Source organism: Amphiura filiformis, chromosome 20 (assembly GCF_039555335.1).
Source record: "Amphiura filiformis chromosome 20, Afil_fr2py, whole genome shotgun sequence".
Taxonomy (NCBI): domain Eukaryota; kingdom Metazoa; phylum Echinodermata; class Ophiuroidea; order Amphilepidida; family Amphiuridae; genus Amphiura; species Amphiura filiformis.
In genome coordinates, this window is record NC_092647.1 from 17,591,419 (window position 1) to 17,605,310 (window position 13,892).

Genomic DNA, 13,892 nt, shown 5'->3' on the forward strand with positions numbered 1-13,892 from the left:
CTTAGTAATTGTTTGGAGAGTTTACCTGATACATGCAGTTCCCCAGCAAGACTATTCAATGAGTAATTTCTTGGAGAGTTAACTTGATACATGTGGGACCTCGGCTCAGTTACCCAGTAGGAATATTCAGTGAGTAATTTCTTGGAGAGTTTACTTGATGCATGTGGGACCTCAGTTCCCCTGCAAGACTACCCAGTAATTACTTGGAGAGTTTACCTGATACATACAGTTCCCCAGCAAGACCATTCAGTGATTAATTTCTTGAAGAGTTTACCTGATACATGTGGGACCTCCGTTCCCCAGCAAGACCCTTCAGTGAGTAATTTCTTGGAGAGTTTACTGGTGATACATGTAGGAGCCCAGTTCCCCAGCAATATTCAGTAAGTAATTTCTTCAAGAGTTTACTAGATACGATGAGTTAACAATGGTTAAAGGCCTTTAGTTTTTAGGCTGTACTGCATGTAAAAGCGTACACATCAATATTGATTTTACACTCATTATCATAGTACAAGTTATTAAAAGAATGGCGTACATTTCTTTTTGACATTGGGGTGGTAGAGAGGAGGGGTAAAATTCGTGATGCAGACTCCATACGAACGGGCATTAAACTAGCATTAAAACTTGTTGCGTTAGCAGCAATTCGGACAGAGCCTACTTTTTTGTGAAATCGATTTGCATACTTTTACATCTATTTTAGTCATTAATAGACTAGTATCTTTCATTTAAATCAGAACATGCCAACTTTACGAAGAACATGGTCCCTAAGGACACCACATTGTCTCCAGTAGCCATATACTATAACCAGAACACATCACCATTGCACCTTTAGCGTAGTGATTTGATGTACTGCGCCCTCCAATCGCCTCACTCGCGCCAATAAAACGTAAATTTACATATAAATTTCGTCACCTTATATAAAATCTTTATCTTGTAGAAATCAAGTTTTCCAATTAACGATCATTTTCATTTCCTCACACAGTTCAACTTGGTTTGTGGAAACAAGAATCTACCAAAATATGCCGATTCTGCCTACTTTGCTGGGTTCTTGATTGGGGCTTTTCTATTCGGTAATATTGCCGATTGGTAAGTTATCCTATATTTTTAAAGTCATAAAAAACCCGATATTTTTTTGCAATAGTTCAAAACTTGCTGGATTTACATTAAAATGAGTTACGTACGTTTTACAAAAGTGTTGTTGTTTCAGCCCTCTGTACAACATAACACAAAAACCATAGAACCTACCAAAACTATATCTGTGATATTTGACATTTTCTACACACTCGCTATGAAATGATCATGCAATTTTTGCCAAAGCTCACTACCATTCGCAAGATGCTGTGAACTACCAAATCGCAACAGTTTAAAATAGTTGCTAACCTTCACGTCACTACCTAGCTTGAGATGATCCAAAAATAGCAGATATGCTGCACCAGTAACTGCTCTTATTCTCATCATAAGAGTGCGATGTTCCTTGCAGCAGCTGCATCTTCGCAATCAAAATTGTTCAAGTACACGATCGCGTCAGCCAACTTTCGGAAAATCACAAAAATCAATAATTGTGCTTATTATTATTTTTATTATATGCTTTCTAGTCTGTTTGCTTTTCATTAAGTGTTAATATATTTTGATCATATTTCTTACGGCACAGGATTGGTCGTTACCTAGCATTTTTCATAGCCCTTGGTGGTGTGACTGTATCAGGAACAATAGCAGCATTTTCGCCGAATTTTGCAGCCTATGCTATCATGAGGTTCTTCATAGGAATGACCAATATGGCCGGTCTATGTGTCTTTATATTAGGTGATTATGTTCTTACTAGATTATATCTGTTGAAATCCATTTAATTTGGCAGACATGACTTTAAGGGTAGACGAGGTATTGTTGGTCGAAGCAACCTAAAATTTTCATTATCTAGATCAATATATTATTGAAAATTAACACCTTGATGTTTTGCAAAAGTTCATTCTGCAAATCGTATACTTTGCAAACTTGTTTAATTTATTGTCGTTAATGAGTTATGTACGTTTTACAAAAGTGTTGTTGTTTCAGCCAAGAAACTCAAGAACCGCAGCACCTATAAAAGTATATCTGTGATATTTTAATTCTTCTACACGCTCGCTATGAGTTGAGCAATGCAAAGCTCACTACCATTCGTAAGATGCGGTGAACTACCAAATCACAACAGTTTAAAATAATTAATAACCTTATATGTTAAACTTCCACACATAATACCTGAATGGGTGACTCCATTTGAAATCTATGCCCCTCCTGTGTGAGACATTAAGACCACATCTTCCATAGGGGATGTATGGATTTGGAGTGGAATAATCCATTAAAATCACTGTATAAGCTGTTCAAGAGATTTATCAAACACGAAATAGAAAACGAAAATTCGTTTGTAAAAATGATGTTACGCGCGCATGCTTTATCTTGAATTAGCAAATAAGGACCAGATGGTAGAGGGACAGAGGGCCTCAAATTTAATGGCGATTCAGCGGGAGAATTGAGCTGCAGAGGGCGGCATACAGGGTTAGGTAATGGTGCAGTGCCGCGCACCATCTGATCCCTGTTCTCCAATTGACCTTTTCGGTAAATCCCATAAGCCTTTGCGAGTACACATGAGAACACGTCATTTGACGGCGTCTTGTAATGCGCAGTAACAATGTTCGATAAACGATGTGCGTATCGGCGCAGATCGGCGTGACTTAAAATAACGAGTTCTCAGATGTACTCGCAAAGGCTTATGGGATTTACCGAAAAGGTCAATTCAAGAGAATTTTGAATTCCACGAGCCTTTGCGGGTTACACCTGAGACGCCAATGTACACATCGTTTATAATGAAAGACACTCCCAAAGGCTTTATGGATTTACCAACCAGGTCAATTCATGCGTGACACTAACATGATTTTAACAAATGCTATTCGGCATGTTGCTAAGTTCATAACGATTATTATAAAGGATCACGTTTTTTCAGTGTCAAAGGAATTATTTGTGCCACATATTGACATTTGATATTCAACTGAATATTGAGAAATATTATTGATGAGCGTTCAACTTGTGTTATATTTGTCTTGTTTGAAGAAAGCTTTTGACGTCGTAAACCACGATCTTTTAAAAAGACTTCGTGTGTGTTAGGCTTATATATGGATAAGAGCTTGCATGGTTCAAATTTGCATCTTAGTAATCATGGTAATATAGCCTAATTCAAAGTCTGCATATTGACTCATTTCATTTAAAATCTCTTAACTTTGGTATACCTCAAGGGTCTAACATAGGGCCACTTCTCTTCATAATTATGTAAATAATTTGTACTAAGATGAATTGGTTGACTATCGTTTGATTTTGGAAATATGGAATAGATCCTGGATCGGTCTGGATAGTTTTTAATAACATCATTATTACCCACAACTATGAACCATTTCGCTATCAAATTACCCTATTTGTATATTTCAGGGAGTGAAATCGTCGGTCCTTCCAAGCGAGCAATGGCCGGTAATGTTATCTGGTTGTTCTTCTCTGCCGGATATATGTTACTTGCCATCATTGCCTATTTTATACGAGACTGGCGACAACTACAACTTGCTATATCGGTTCCGCTAGTGCTATTTTTTCTGCTTATTCCGTAAGTAACCAACAGTCGTGTTAGGGCATTTAAATAAAACCACTTAATTTAATGCCCACGTGACCACATGGGCGCTGACATTATAGCGTCTAGACAGGATGTCTGGAAAAGTGACCTTTGGCACAGCGGTTGGTCTTCCTGTGTATTTTAATTGGAAACGCGGATGATTGTCCAAATTTTCTAGCAAATTTGTCATTTTTTTGCAACTTTGTAGTATTATTGTAAAAGTTTCCGTCGATAACTTTTTTTCCGTCGATCAAAACTTTCAAAATTTAGTTCTTGAAAACATACTAAAAAAACAGAATCTCCCAATTTATAATTAAGTTGCCTTTTAAATCTTCAGCAATTTTGATGATACTTGTCTGAAACATTCCTATTTCTTTATAGCACATAGCACATCTACTGATCACTTGGTGGGCTTGGTATGGCGGCGCACACGGGTCACGTGGGCATTAAATTTAGTGCCTTTTATTTAATACCCTATGGTTACTGACCAAGGTCAATCTGAAAAAAGTTTGGTTGTTCCAATATGGAAAAGCTCTTTGGAAAGAAAACTTTCCTTGACAGATCTTCAGTTATTTGGAACAAGCTTCCTTCCAATCTTCCTATCAATTTTATTTCAATGCGTTTGGGTGGATTCAAAAATGCAATTGGTTTGTAAGCTTTGTATAGTAATTTGAGCTAAATATTGCATTTAGTTTTGTATCATGTTTGGTTCCTTCATTTTGTATAATATATATTTCTTATTTTGTTATTATCATGTCTATGTATAATATATATTTATATAGACCAGTGCATTTGTATTGATGGCATTTCCTGAATAAATAACGAATAAATATAATAATAAAAAGTACAACCAGCTGTGCCAGCCATGTCATAAACACTAAGGGGTTTTGAATTGTACCATAAAATTTGCATCTTTGTATAAATTATTATGTCTCTCGCCCGGGTCTCTCGTCCGCAGCTGTTAGTGATACACAATAACTCACAAACTTGACGCGAAGTAGATTTATTTAAAGAGTTTGGTTTCATGCCGGGTTAAGTCTACAATGTGAACTTTTTCGGATATGGCAATTAAAGCTTGACCGATTTAGTTTTTCTTTCAACTTTTTAAAATTCTTAGAAAGTTTTATTGTGTTGCTCTAATCTTTTAAAATTAGATGTTATAAACCATATGCTAATCCTTACCCTCACTCAAACCCTAACCCACACCTTAACACTAAGCTATAACCTAAACCGTAATCATTAACCTAACCCTATCCATAATCATAATTCAATCCTCACATCAATACTAACACTGAATCTAACCCTAACCTGACAATATCCATAACACTACCCTAATCCTAATCGAAAATGCTCCATAATTGAAGATCGAATTGAAAAGAATAGTTTACGTCTGACGTCAGGGCAAAGGCGTGACGTGATTGGTTGTTGACCTGCGCAGTAATCGACAGAACGTCATACGCAAACTAGTCTTTTATCAGTGTTCTTCGGTTATATTCATAAATGCGCTTTTATAAATACGCACGTGACCCATGGGCACGGCATACCAAGACCAGCGAGCGTGACCAAATCCTCATGCATGCATTGACCATCTGTAGATAAATATCATCAAATTTAAGCATTCCAAAATTATTACACATTTTGCAATTCTGAATTTATAATATTTTATCAAAAACGACATTTTGAAAGTATTTGACGACGGAAACGTTTACAATATAAGCACGAAGTTGAACAAAATAGACAATTTTGCTGCATAGCAGTCTCATGTTGTTCTGCCTTTACATTCAATTGTATAGGAAGACCACTTGCTATGTAGAAGGTCACTTCGAGACTTACTGTCTATAAGCTGTTATGGCAGCGCGGAGGTGGTCATGTGCGTATTTATAAAAGCGCATTTATAAATATAACCGAAGTACACTGTTTATTTCGGTCTTCAATTATAACAGTAACCCTTTCCGTACTAATGACCCATTGGACAAACGGTTTGTTGCCATTATTTAATTCCAAGTTCTTTTCCTTGAATACCACAGTATCTTGTGTGAATCTCCACGTTGGCTTATTAGTAGGGGAAAATTTGCCAAAGCAGAACAAATAATAAGGAAAGCAGCTAAAGTGAATAAGGCACAATTACCAGAAGTCTTATTTGAAGAACATGAACAAATCATGGAGGTAAGCTTCGACTTTCATATTTTAAAGAAGGAAAAAATCAAAAATATTTCCTTTATTTTTTCAGGCTCAATGACACTCTTTCATCTGAACCACATGGTATGATGTGGGATGATGCTGTCATCGGACCACCATCCCTCCTATCTTTAAAGAAATTTCAATAAAAAACACCAAAAGAGCTGGTACTTCACGGTTATTTGGTGTGATCATTTATCATTTTTTTCCTGACAAAACATTATTTAATGTTCAATTCTAGACCTAAATAATACCAACAGCTATCACACTAATAATTTTTATTATTCAAATTATTGTACATATTGAGGGCGCTATTTACATATATTTTAAATTTAAATTAGCCAAATGATATAAGTTATACCTTACATTTTATGACAAAAAGATTTTTTGAAAATTCCCTTACCATTTGTTAGTCTTATTGCTGACGTTCTATTACCATTATTCAAGTGTCTACCCCTTCTAAAGATGTAAACACGATTTAAGATAAATAGCGCCATCATTGTTCAACTTTTCTTAAAAGTGAATCAGTTTTACATGCCATCAAACAATCGTGACTTGAACTTGAACATTAGGCCAACTTACTTGATAATCACTTTTTGTTTTATACAGAAAGAAGACAAGGCTATGGGAACCCCGTGGGATCTGTTTAAAACACCAAATATGAGAGCCAAGTCACTCAACCTGTTCTACAACTGGTAAGCATTGTGGTAAAATATTTTCCTTCGTTTTATTTTCCTTGTCACGAGCAAAGCCAGCCTCACTGCTCCAGGTAGACAAGATAGTATACAAATATTGACTGCTATGAGGGGCATGGTTAAGATTATAGGCCCAAGGTGATCTCAAAACCATGCGCCTCGGGTCAGCTCATGGTTTTGAAATCACCGCGGGCCTACCATGTCCCGAATAAAGCAGTCAATATTTGTTTTATATACCGAATGGATAAGTGGATGTTGCGATTGTGCAGTTTGATCGGGACGCACGTGACCGGTCCATAGTTCATTTCCATGGACCGGTCCATAGTTCATTTTGAAGGCATAGTTAATTCAATGACTGCACATTCAACCAATCAGATGACAGGTATCTATATATGAGGTATATAATGCTAAATATATACCTCTGAGTAGTTTTTCTGTAATTGCTTCTCTTTTTTTTATTTTTTTCCCGCTTTTCTCTTCCCCTTTTGTCTTCTTTTTCTCTTATTTTGCCTTCTTCTATTTCTCCCTTTTTTGTATTTTTTGCTGAAAAAAACAACACAAAACCCAGTGTGACTTTTTGACTTTCGAAAGTCATTTCTGACTCGTATTTTGAGCACTTGGTCTTATTAGGGGCCTTTCGCCGAAAGTCCTGGCGAAAGCTAGTCCCGTTGGGAGTATGTTTTTTTAAAAATAGAAATCTGGTATATATTAGTCCTGGTAGGGTTACCTGCAGGAACCCCGGATTTAGCATGGGTAGTGGCTACTCAGAAAATCCATGAGATCTCTGTGTCCAATGTTTATACTTTATTCGACATGGCTGATGATGGCTCACGTCGGGCGCAATTTGTACGTTCATTCTCAATGGCTACATAAGATGCAAGGTACATCATCAATTGCCCCGGGATATTCAAATTCATTATCAAAATATAGGTTCGTCGGTATCTTTCACAAATGCAATAGTCTTTCTCAGTACAAACTTCTGTTGAGGTTCGATGAGTGGTTTACAAAATATTGATCGGCCAATTTTGACGCAAAACGGACTTCGAGAGATAATCTATTCCCAGTTTGTAACGACCGAAAATGTCATTTTCCTAAATTCAGAGCAAAACCATGATGTCCGTCCCCACTTTGTACTGTAAAAAAAAACCAATCGGTAATGTCACCCCCTATAGTAATTATATGCCTAATAAAAAGGGACGGTTTAGAGCTATTTGGTATTCGTCACTATGCAATATCATGACGATATTACTTTGTTAATACTTTTAACAGGTTTGTTAACAACATGGTATACTACGGGCTGTCTCTAAGTACGTCAGGCCTTGGTGTCAATGACTACGTAGCAGCATTTGTGTCAGGCGCAGTTGAAGTTCCCGCCTATATATCATGCTGGTTTATTTTGGATAGATTCGGTAGACGACTTCCGCTATGCATTTATATGGTTGGAGGTGGAATGGCTTGCATCCTAGCTGCACTTCTCCGTAAGAGAATTATAGACATTAAACAGACCTGTAACTTACCCCTCCCCCACCCCCCAAAAAAATTATAAACAAAAAATGGAAGTAAAAAAAGAACATTATTTATTGATACACAAACATAAAAGCAGTGGCGGCGGTAGAATTAAAATTTAGTTAGGTGAGCATATTTTTTTCCGTTTTTATGGCGCGAAAAATTGTCAATTCAGATTTTTAGCTCAAAATGAAAGTAAATTTTGGTATGATGGACCAGTGCGCGCGTCGTGTATAATTTTGCAATTTTATCTTTTTTTGAAAATGCACAGGGTATTTATTACTTTTTTTCTAGGCCTATGAAAATGTTTATAGGGGGACGTCCCCCAATGGATAAATTTAGGGTGAGAAAAAGTGGGCAACTATAGTGAGCAAAATATTGCCGCTATAAGTATATCCTAAACTAGTTCTAATTCAAAAATCCTAAGCCCGAACTATTCCACTAACCCTGGTCGTAATTGCTTGGTGTGCGGCAGAATATTCTTAAGTGTTTACCTAAAGGCAAAGAAAAAAGACTCAAAGAAATGTTTCAATCGCAACAAGATTTAATATTTATTTATAATTACATCGACCATCATGTTTATTGTGCATAATGCAAGGCGCTTCAGCCTCACTTGCCTCTACCCAGGAGTGAAATTGGGAGCTGTTAGGGATATTGTCCATTGAGCGTCGCATAAAGGTATGAGCATGACTTAGGCATTGTATGGTAGCTGACATATTCTAACGACAGCCTTTTGATACACGTGAAATGCGCTGTATAATGCCAACATTATTTAGAATGATGTATATAATTATCACAATATTCATTATTTTGTGAATGACCAAGTTAATAGACCATGCACATCGGGATTTACAAATTCCTTTACAGAATGCATTAAAGCCATATTATAACATTTTCATACAAAATAGATTAGCATTTCTTTGCCATAAAATGTTAGCTTTTACTGTCAGATATAACCCCTTTTATTTTTGAGCCGAACAGCTAAACTAAGGCACAGCAAAGAAAATTGGAATTTACTACCAGCGCCGATTTCGCCAATACGTATCACTTCTTCGGTCGTGTTATGGTACGATCCTTTGTTGTGTAGATCACCGTTACTGTGTTATGACATCGTGTATGCGTTCGACTAAATCATTCCCGTAATAATAGAACGACGGTTCCTGTGTTTTATTCAAAATCTCGGATTTTGACAAAACTACAGCACCGAGAAGTCTTGATTATTGCAGGGTATGTTGGTTTAAACAATATCATCGTGTATAAAAAAGAATTTTGACAATTATTGAGGCGTTCCTCCTCAGCAAAAATGTTATATCATGGCTTTAACTGTCTCCTGAAAAGAATGGTAATAAACCCAAGGTTTTATCACTAAACTAATGAAATCCAATTTATTATATACAATTGACTATTTAGCACCTGGTGTAGGTCGTACCGTTGTGGCAATGATAGGCAAGTTTGGAATCACGGCCTCATTCAGCGTGGTGTATATATTTTCTGGAGAGCTTTTTCCAACGCCAGTCAGGTATGTATACAGATATGCTGCTATGCATAATAATGGCTGTACGATATAATACATTTCCCTATACTTTGTGTACAAAATGGGCTCTATTCAAATGGCTCTACATACCTTACGAAGCAACTCAATTTTTCAAAGTGATGTTTTCCTGAAAAAATTGAGCTTGAAAAGAACAATGAAGTTAAGGAACTAACTGCTAATTGTCTCCCGTACGAAATAATCTATTATTTACTTCTTACAGGAGCATTGGTATTGGCATGTCATCTATGTGTGCTCGTGTCAGTGGCATCATAGCTCCCTTTATCCTGACACTTGGTGATTATTGGTCGCCTCTTCCATTTATATTCTTTGGTGTCAACTCCGTAGTAGCTGGTAGTTTGGCGTTGTTTCTGCCTGAAACTTTGGGAACTAACCTGCCGCAGACCTTGGATGAGGGAGAGGCGTTTACTAGTAAGTGGATATGAATTTTATGTTTTTTTTGTCACCCCGTCTCTATTCATATTTCGGTACCAACAAGGCCAAAAGATCCCAGGACACAGAAAATATAATACCATTCCCCTCACATACATATAGCAATTCTTCTTGCATTTATGCATAATTTTCGAGGACCTGAAATATTTTGTCTACTGTAAACCGTTGTTTTCCTCACAAGGATAGTAATACGGAATAAAGTCCTCGGACATTTGACTGTAACGTAAAGGTGTACTTGTGGAGAAGGACTTCTGACCCGTCGTGGTCGCGATACGTGAACGTGTGACGTAAAGATGATATTACTTCAACTGCTGTTGTGTAACGAATCCGCACTCTTGATCACATCACATTGACGTTATTACACGTAAAGTTGATATCACTTCAACTGCTGCTGTATAACGAATAGGCACTCTTGATCACATCACATTGACATCATACGTTTAGTTGATGTCACTTCAACTGCTGTTGTGTAACGAATCGGCACTCTTGATCACATCGCATTGACGTCACACGTTAAGTTGATATAAATTCAACTGCTGCTGTGTAACGAATCGGCACTCTTGATCACATCACATTGACGTCACACGTTAAGTTGATATCACTTCAACTGCTGCTGTGTAACGAATCGGCACTCACATCACATTGGCGTCACACGTTAAGTTGATATCACTTCAAGTGCTACTGTGTAACGAATTGGCACTCTTGAAGCTTCTTGATCACATCACATTGACGTCATACGTTCACGTACTGCGTTCACGTTCACAATTCTAATCATGTCTATTAGGGACGCATCTTTTGACTTGAATGAGGGGAGGGGCTGGAGATGGGGTCGGGGTAATATTTGAACCGTATGTATTTGGCCGTTTTTTCTTTTTTGTTTTCTTTATGTTTGTTTCTTTGTTTGTTGTTGTTGTTTTGCAAAAAGATAATTAGAGGGCTGTTTATTTCTGTTCCAAATACAGAAAGCTAAATTTGAAAGGGATTACACATTTTATTTTAATATATTAATCAAAACTTGCCCTGCACGGTGGAGAAGGTTTGGGTACTGAGGACAATTGGGTGCAGGGACATTGTAAAGTCTTTTTATGCTTATGGCTAGAACACAGAGCATTAATGTTCTAAATGAATGAGCGAAAATGAATGAATGAATTTACTTTCTTGCCTGTAACATGTTTAGAATAACGTTCTGAAATGGACATTTTCTTGCTGATTATCCACACAGGAAGTTCAAGTAATACACCAGGATTATGGACTCTCTGCAAATTCAAAGGAAAGGATACTGCATACCAGAAAACACCAGCGATTGATGATGCTAAAGAACCTGGTGATTGCCCGGATGACACCAATGAAAATTCTGCTGTCCCTGTTTAGAGTATTGCAAAATTTTATTTTTTCAACTTTCCAATCCTGTTTATTCCTTATAGTTAAAGAATTCTTGGCTGTCCTGTATGTGAACAGAATTGTTTTAGTATCAACAGAATTGGGTTTTTTTTATCTCGAAATGCGTTCAAAAACTGGAATGAAGCTATAGAGAGACACCATCATATCTTGAAATCAAACCTCAGCCTATGTTTTCTGAACGGTTTCAATAGTAGTCTTTCGGTGGTGCAGAAGACGTCAAAGATATCAAATAAACCTATGAAAAGGTTCTTCAAGACGTGTACAGTACTCATTAACCAAAGTTCTTGATATCTGATCCAGAAATTGCACTTACTTTATGTACGTTTCAGCAACACTGTTACCTTTGTCAACTTGGTAATGAGTGGTTCCTACTGGCACCCGACGCTAGATGTATCTCCAGTATATTCTTGAACCCAGTTCTAGAAACTCATCAAAAATGTGTGAGTGTTGATACTGTAAAATCCCCAGATGGAAAATCAACTGGCAACACCAAGACCTACGCTGGAGATACATCTAGCGTCGGTTGCCAGTAGTAACCACTCATCATCAAGTGTTGACAAAGGCAATAGTGTTGCTGAAACGTACACAAAGTAAGTTCAAATTCTGGATCAGATATCAAGAACTTTGGTCAATGAGTTTACTCAACCAATCCTGATGAAATTTTTCAACCGTGTACAGTACTGCTGATAACCTTTGCACTTTTAAGGATAATTCCTACCATGAGCCCCCATCGAGTGGTGGCTCTGCAGTGGTGGCACCAGTCACCAGGATTATTTTGCTCATTTCATTATAAAATTTTTGTAAGGTAAATTGAAGTATATGTATTGCTTTATCATAATCTCGTGTATGTATAGATGTTAATATAGTTGGGGTGCAGGGGTGGATCATTATTGGGCAATTTAGGGTACATGTAGTTGAGAAACTGAAATAGGCTGATTTTGCAGCTCACTGTCGCAGGGGCGGGCGCCCCTCCGCATCCCTGCATTTGTCTCTAGGTGTAGATATGGTGATGGTTGGTAATGTATGTTACATGCAGAGCATATTATTAATATAGTAGTAACAGCATTAGTATAATATCGTCGCTGTGTGGGAACAACCTCATAATGTAATTGCAAAGGTCAAATGCAAAACCTCATTTACAAAAACCTCACATGTACAATTTTGGCCAAATTGTTTTTTGAGAAAGAAGAAAACTGTATAACTATAGAATACTTTTAAGAGTCTGTAAATAATCAAATGTGTTTTTTATGTAAATTCTGTTAATTTTGAACGTAACATGACAAATCGTTATGAGGTTTATGTAACTGGGGCCCATTTGCTACATGAGGCTTAGCCTGCGACCTTTGTAATTTTCCCGCCGAACGACGATATCAGTGGTAGAAATCGTAAACAGAGCGCAAGACCATCGTACACAAGTGAATTTTACATAATGCTTCTGTTTTACGAACACGTTCATCTACCAAAGATTTTTTCAGAAAGTTCTATATTATTATTGTTGCAAATATAGAGTTATGGTGATTTGTTTGTGTTGATGAAATTTAGATGTTATAAGTGAATATAATTTGTGCCTTTTGCGATGGTCTTGCACTGGATACTAGTTTGTGTTCAATGCAAGGTCTTCGTAAGTGCTGCTCCTACGATGGTCTTACAGGCAACCCTCATTTTTCGTTAAGCGGAAGACCATTGTAAGTGCCACTTACGATAGTCGTCTAGCACTCAACAAAATGAAATCAAAGCTAACATACGCACTTACGATATCTTATTGTATTAACTAACAATTAATTATCCAATTCAGTTTCCAAAATTCGTCAAAAACAATGTAATTTACGATGGTATTTCACTCTGCCCACGATATAGAACTATTTGTACCATAATTGTGCAATGCTTACAGTATTAAATACCAAATAACGCACGAGCTCTATGCAACAATTTTAAAGCTGACTTGTTCATGTTTTATTTGAAAGATTTCTATGAAATCATAATATTTTAGGCTTAGTGAATTTATAATACATGTACATTATAATCATTACAAAAGAACGACAGACTTCTTCTGGCTCGGATTCACTAGGATCTACAACAAGCTTATTTATCAGGGCACAGTTTTTTACCCCAATACATTTCCAAATTCATTGAATGACCTTTGAAAATTTGGGTACAAAACCTCATACGCTGCAACTTGAGGTCAAATTTTACACTATGATTTGTGCATGAACTTTTAACAGTTTTAAACCTAAATCATTTTTGGTAAATTTTTTTTTAATAGATGCACTATCTAATCCTGCACATTATGACACCCCGTTGAATCCAATGTTACCTCAAAAAGTAAAGTTACAAACATTTGATTAGGCGAACGTTCCGTTTTAAAAGTGACAAACTGGCCTATACAAGGTGAAAAGATTATAGCAAGCGCAACAAAGAGACAACACAGTTTCTTCAGTCAAGGTTTAATTTATATATCAATTCTTTCTTCTCTGTACTTTTCACAACTTTAATTTAATTT

General features: G+C 36.8%; 1 protein-coding gene across 1 annotated transcript; it reads left to right on the plus strand.

Moving 5' to 3' along the window:
* The first annotated feature begins 477 nt into the window (after window positions 1-477).
* On the plus strand, window positions 478-11,950 carry LOC140141923 (organic cation transporter protein-like). The gene is made up of 9 exons (XM_072163804.1): window positions 478-1,083; window positions 1,649-1,800; window positions 3,454-3,622; window positions 5,656-5,794; window positions 6,416-6,501; window positions 7,771-7,979; window positions 9,418-9,526; window positions 9,762-9,970; window positions 11,214-11,950. The coding sequence occupies exons 2-9, from the start codon at window positions 1,746-1,748 to the stop codon at window positions 11,360-11,362; spliced, it is 1,125 nt and encodes a 374-aa protein (XP_072019905.1). The 5' UTR covers window positions 478-1,083; window positions 1,649-1,745; the 3' UTR covers window positions 11,363-11,950.
* Window positions 11,951-13,892: the final 1,942 nt, after the last annotated feature.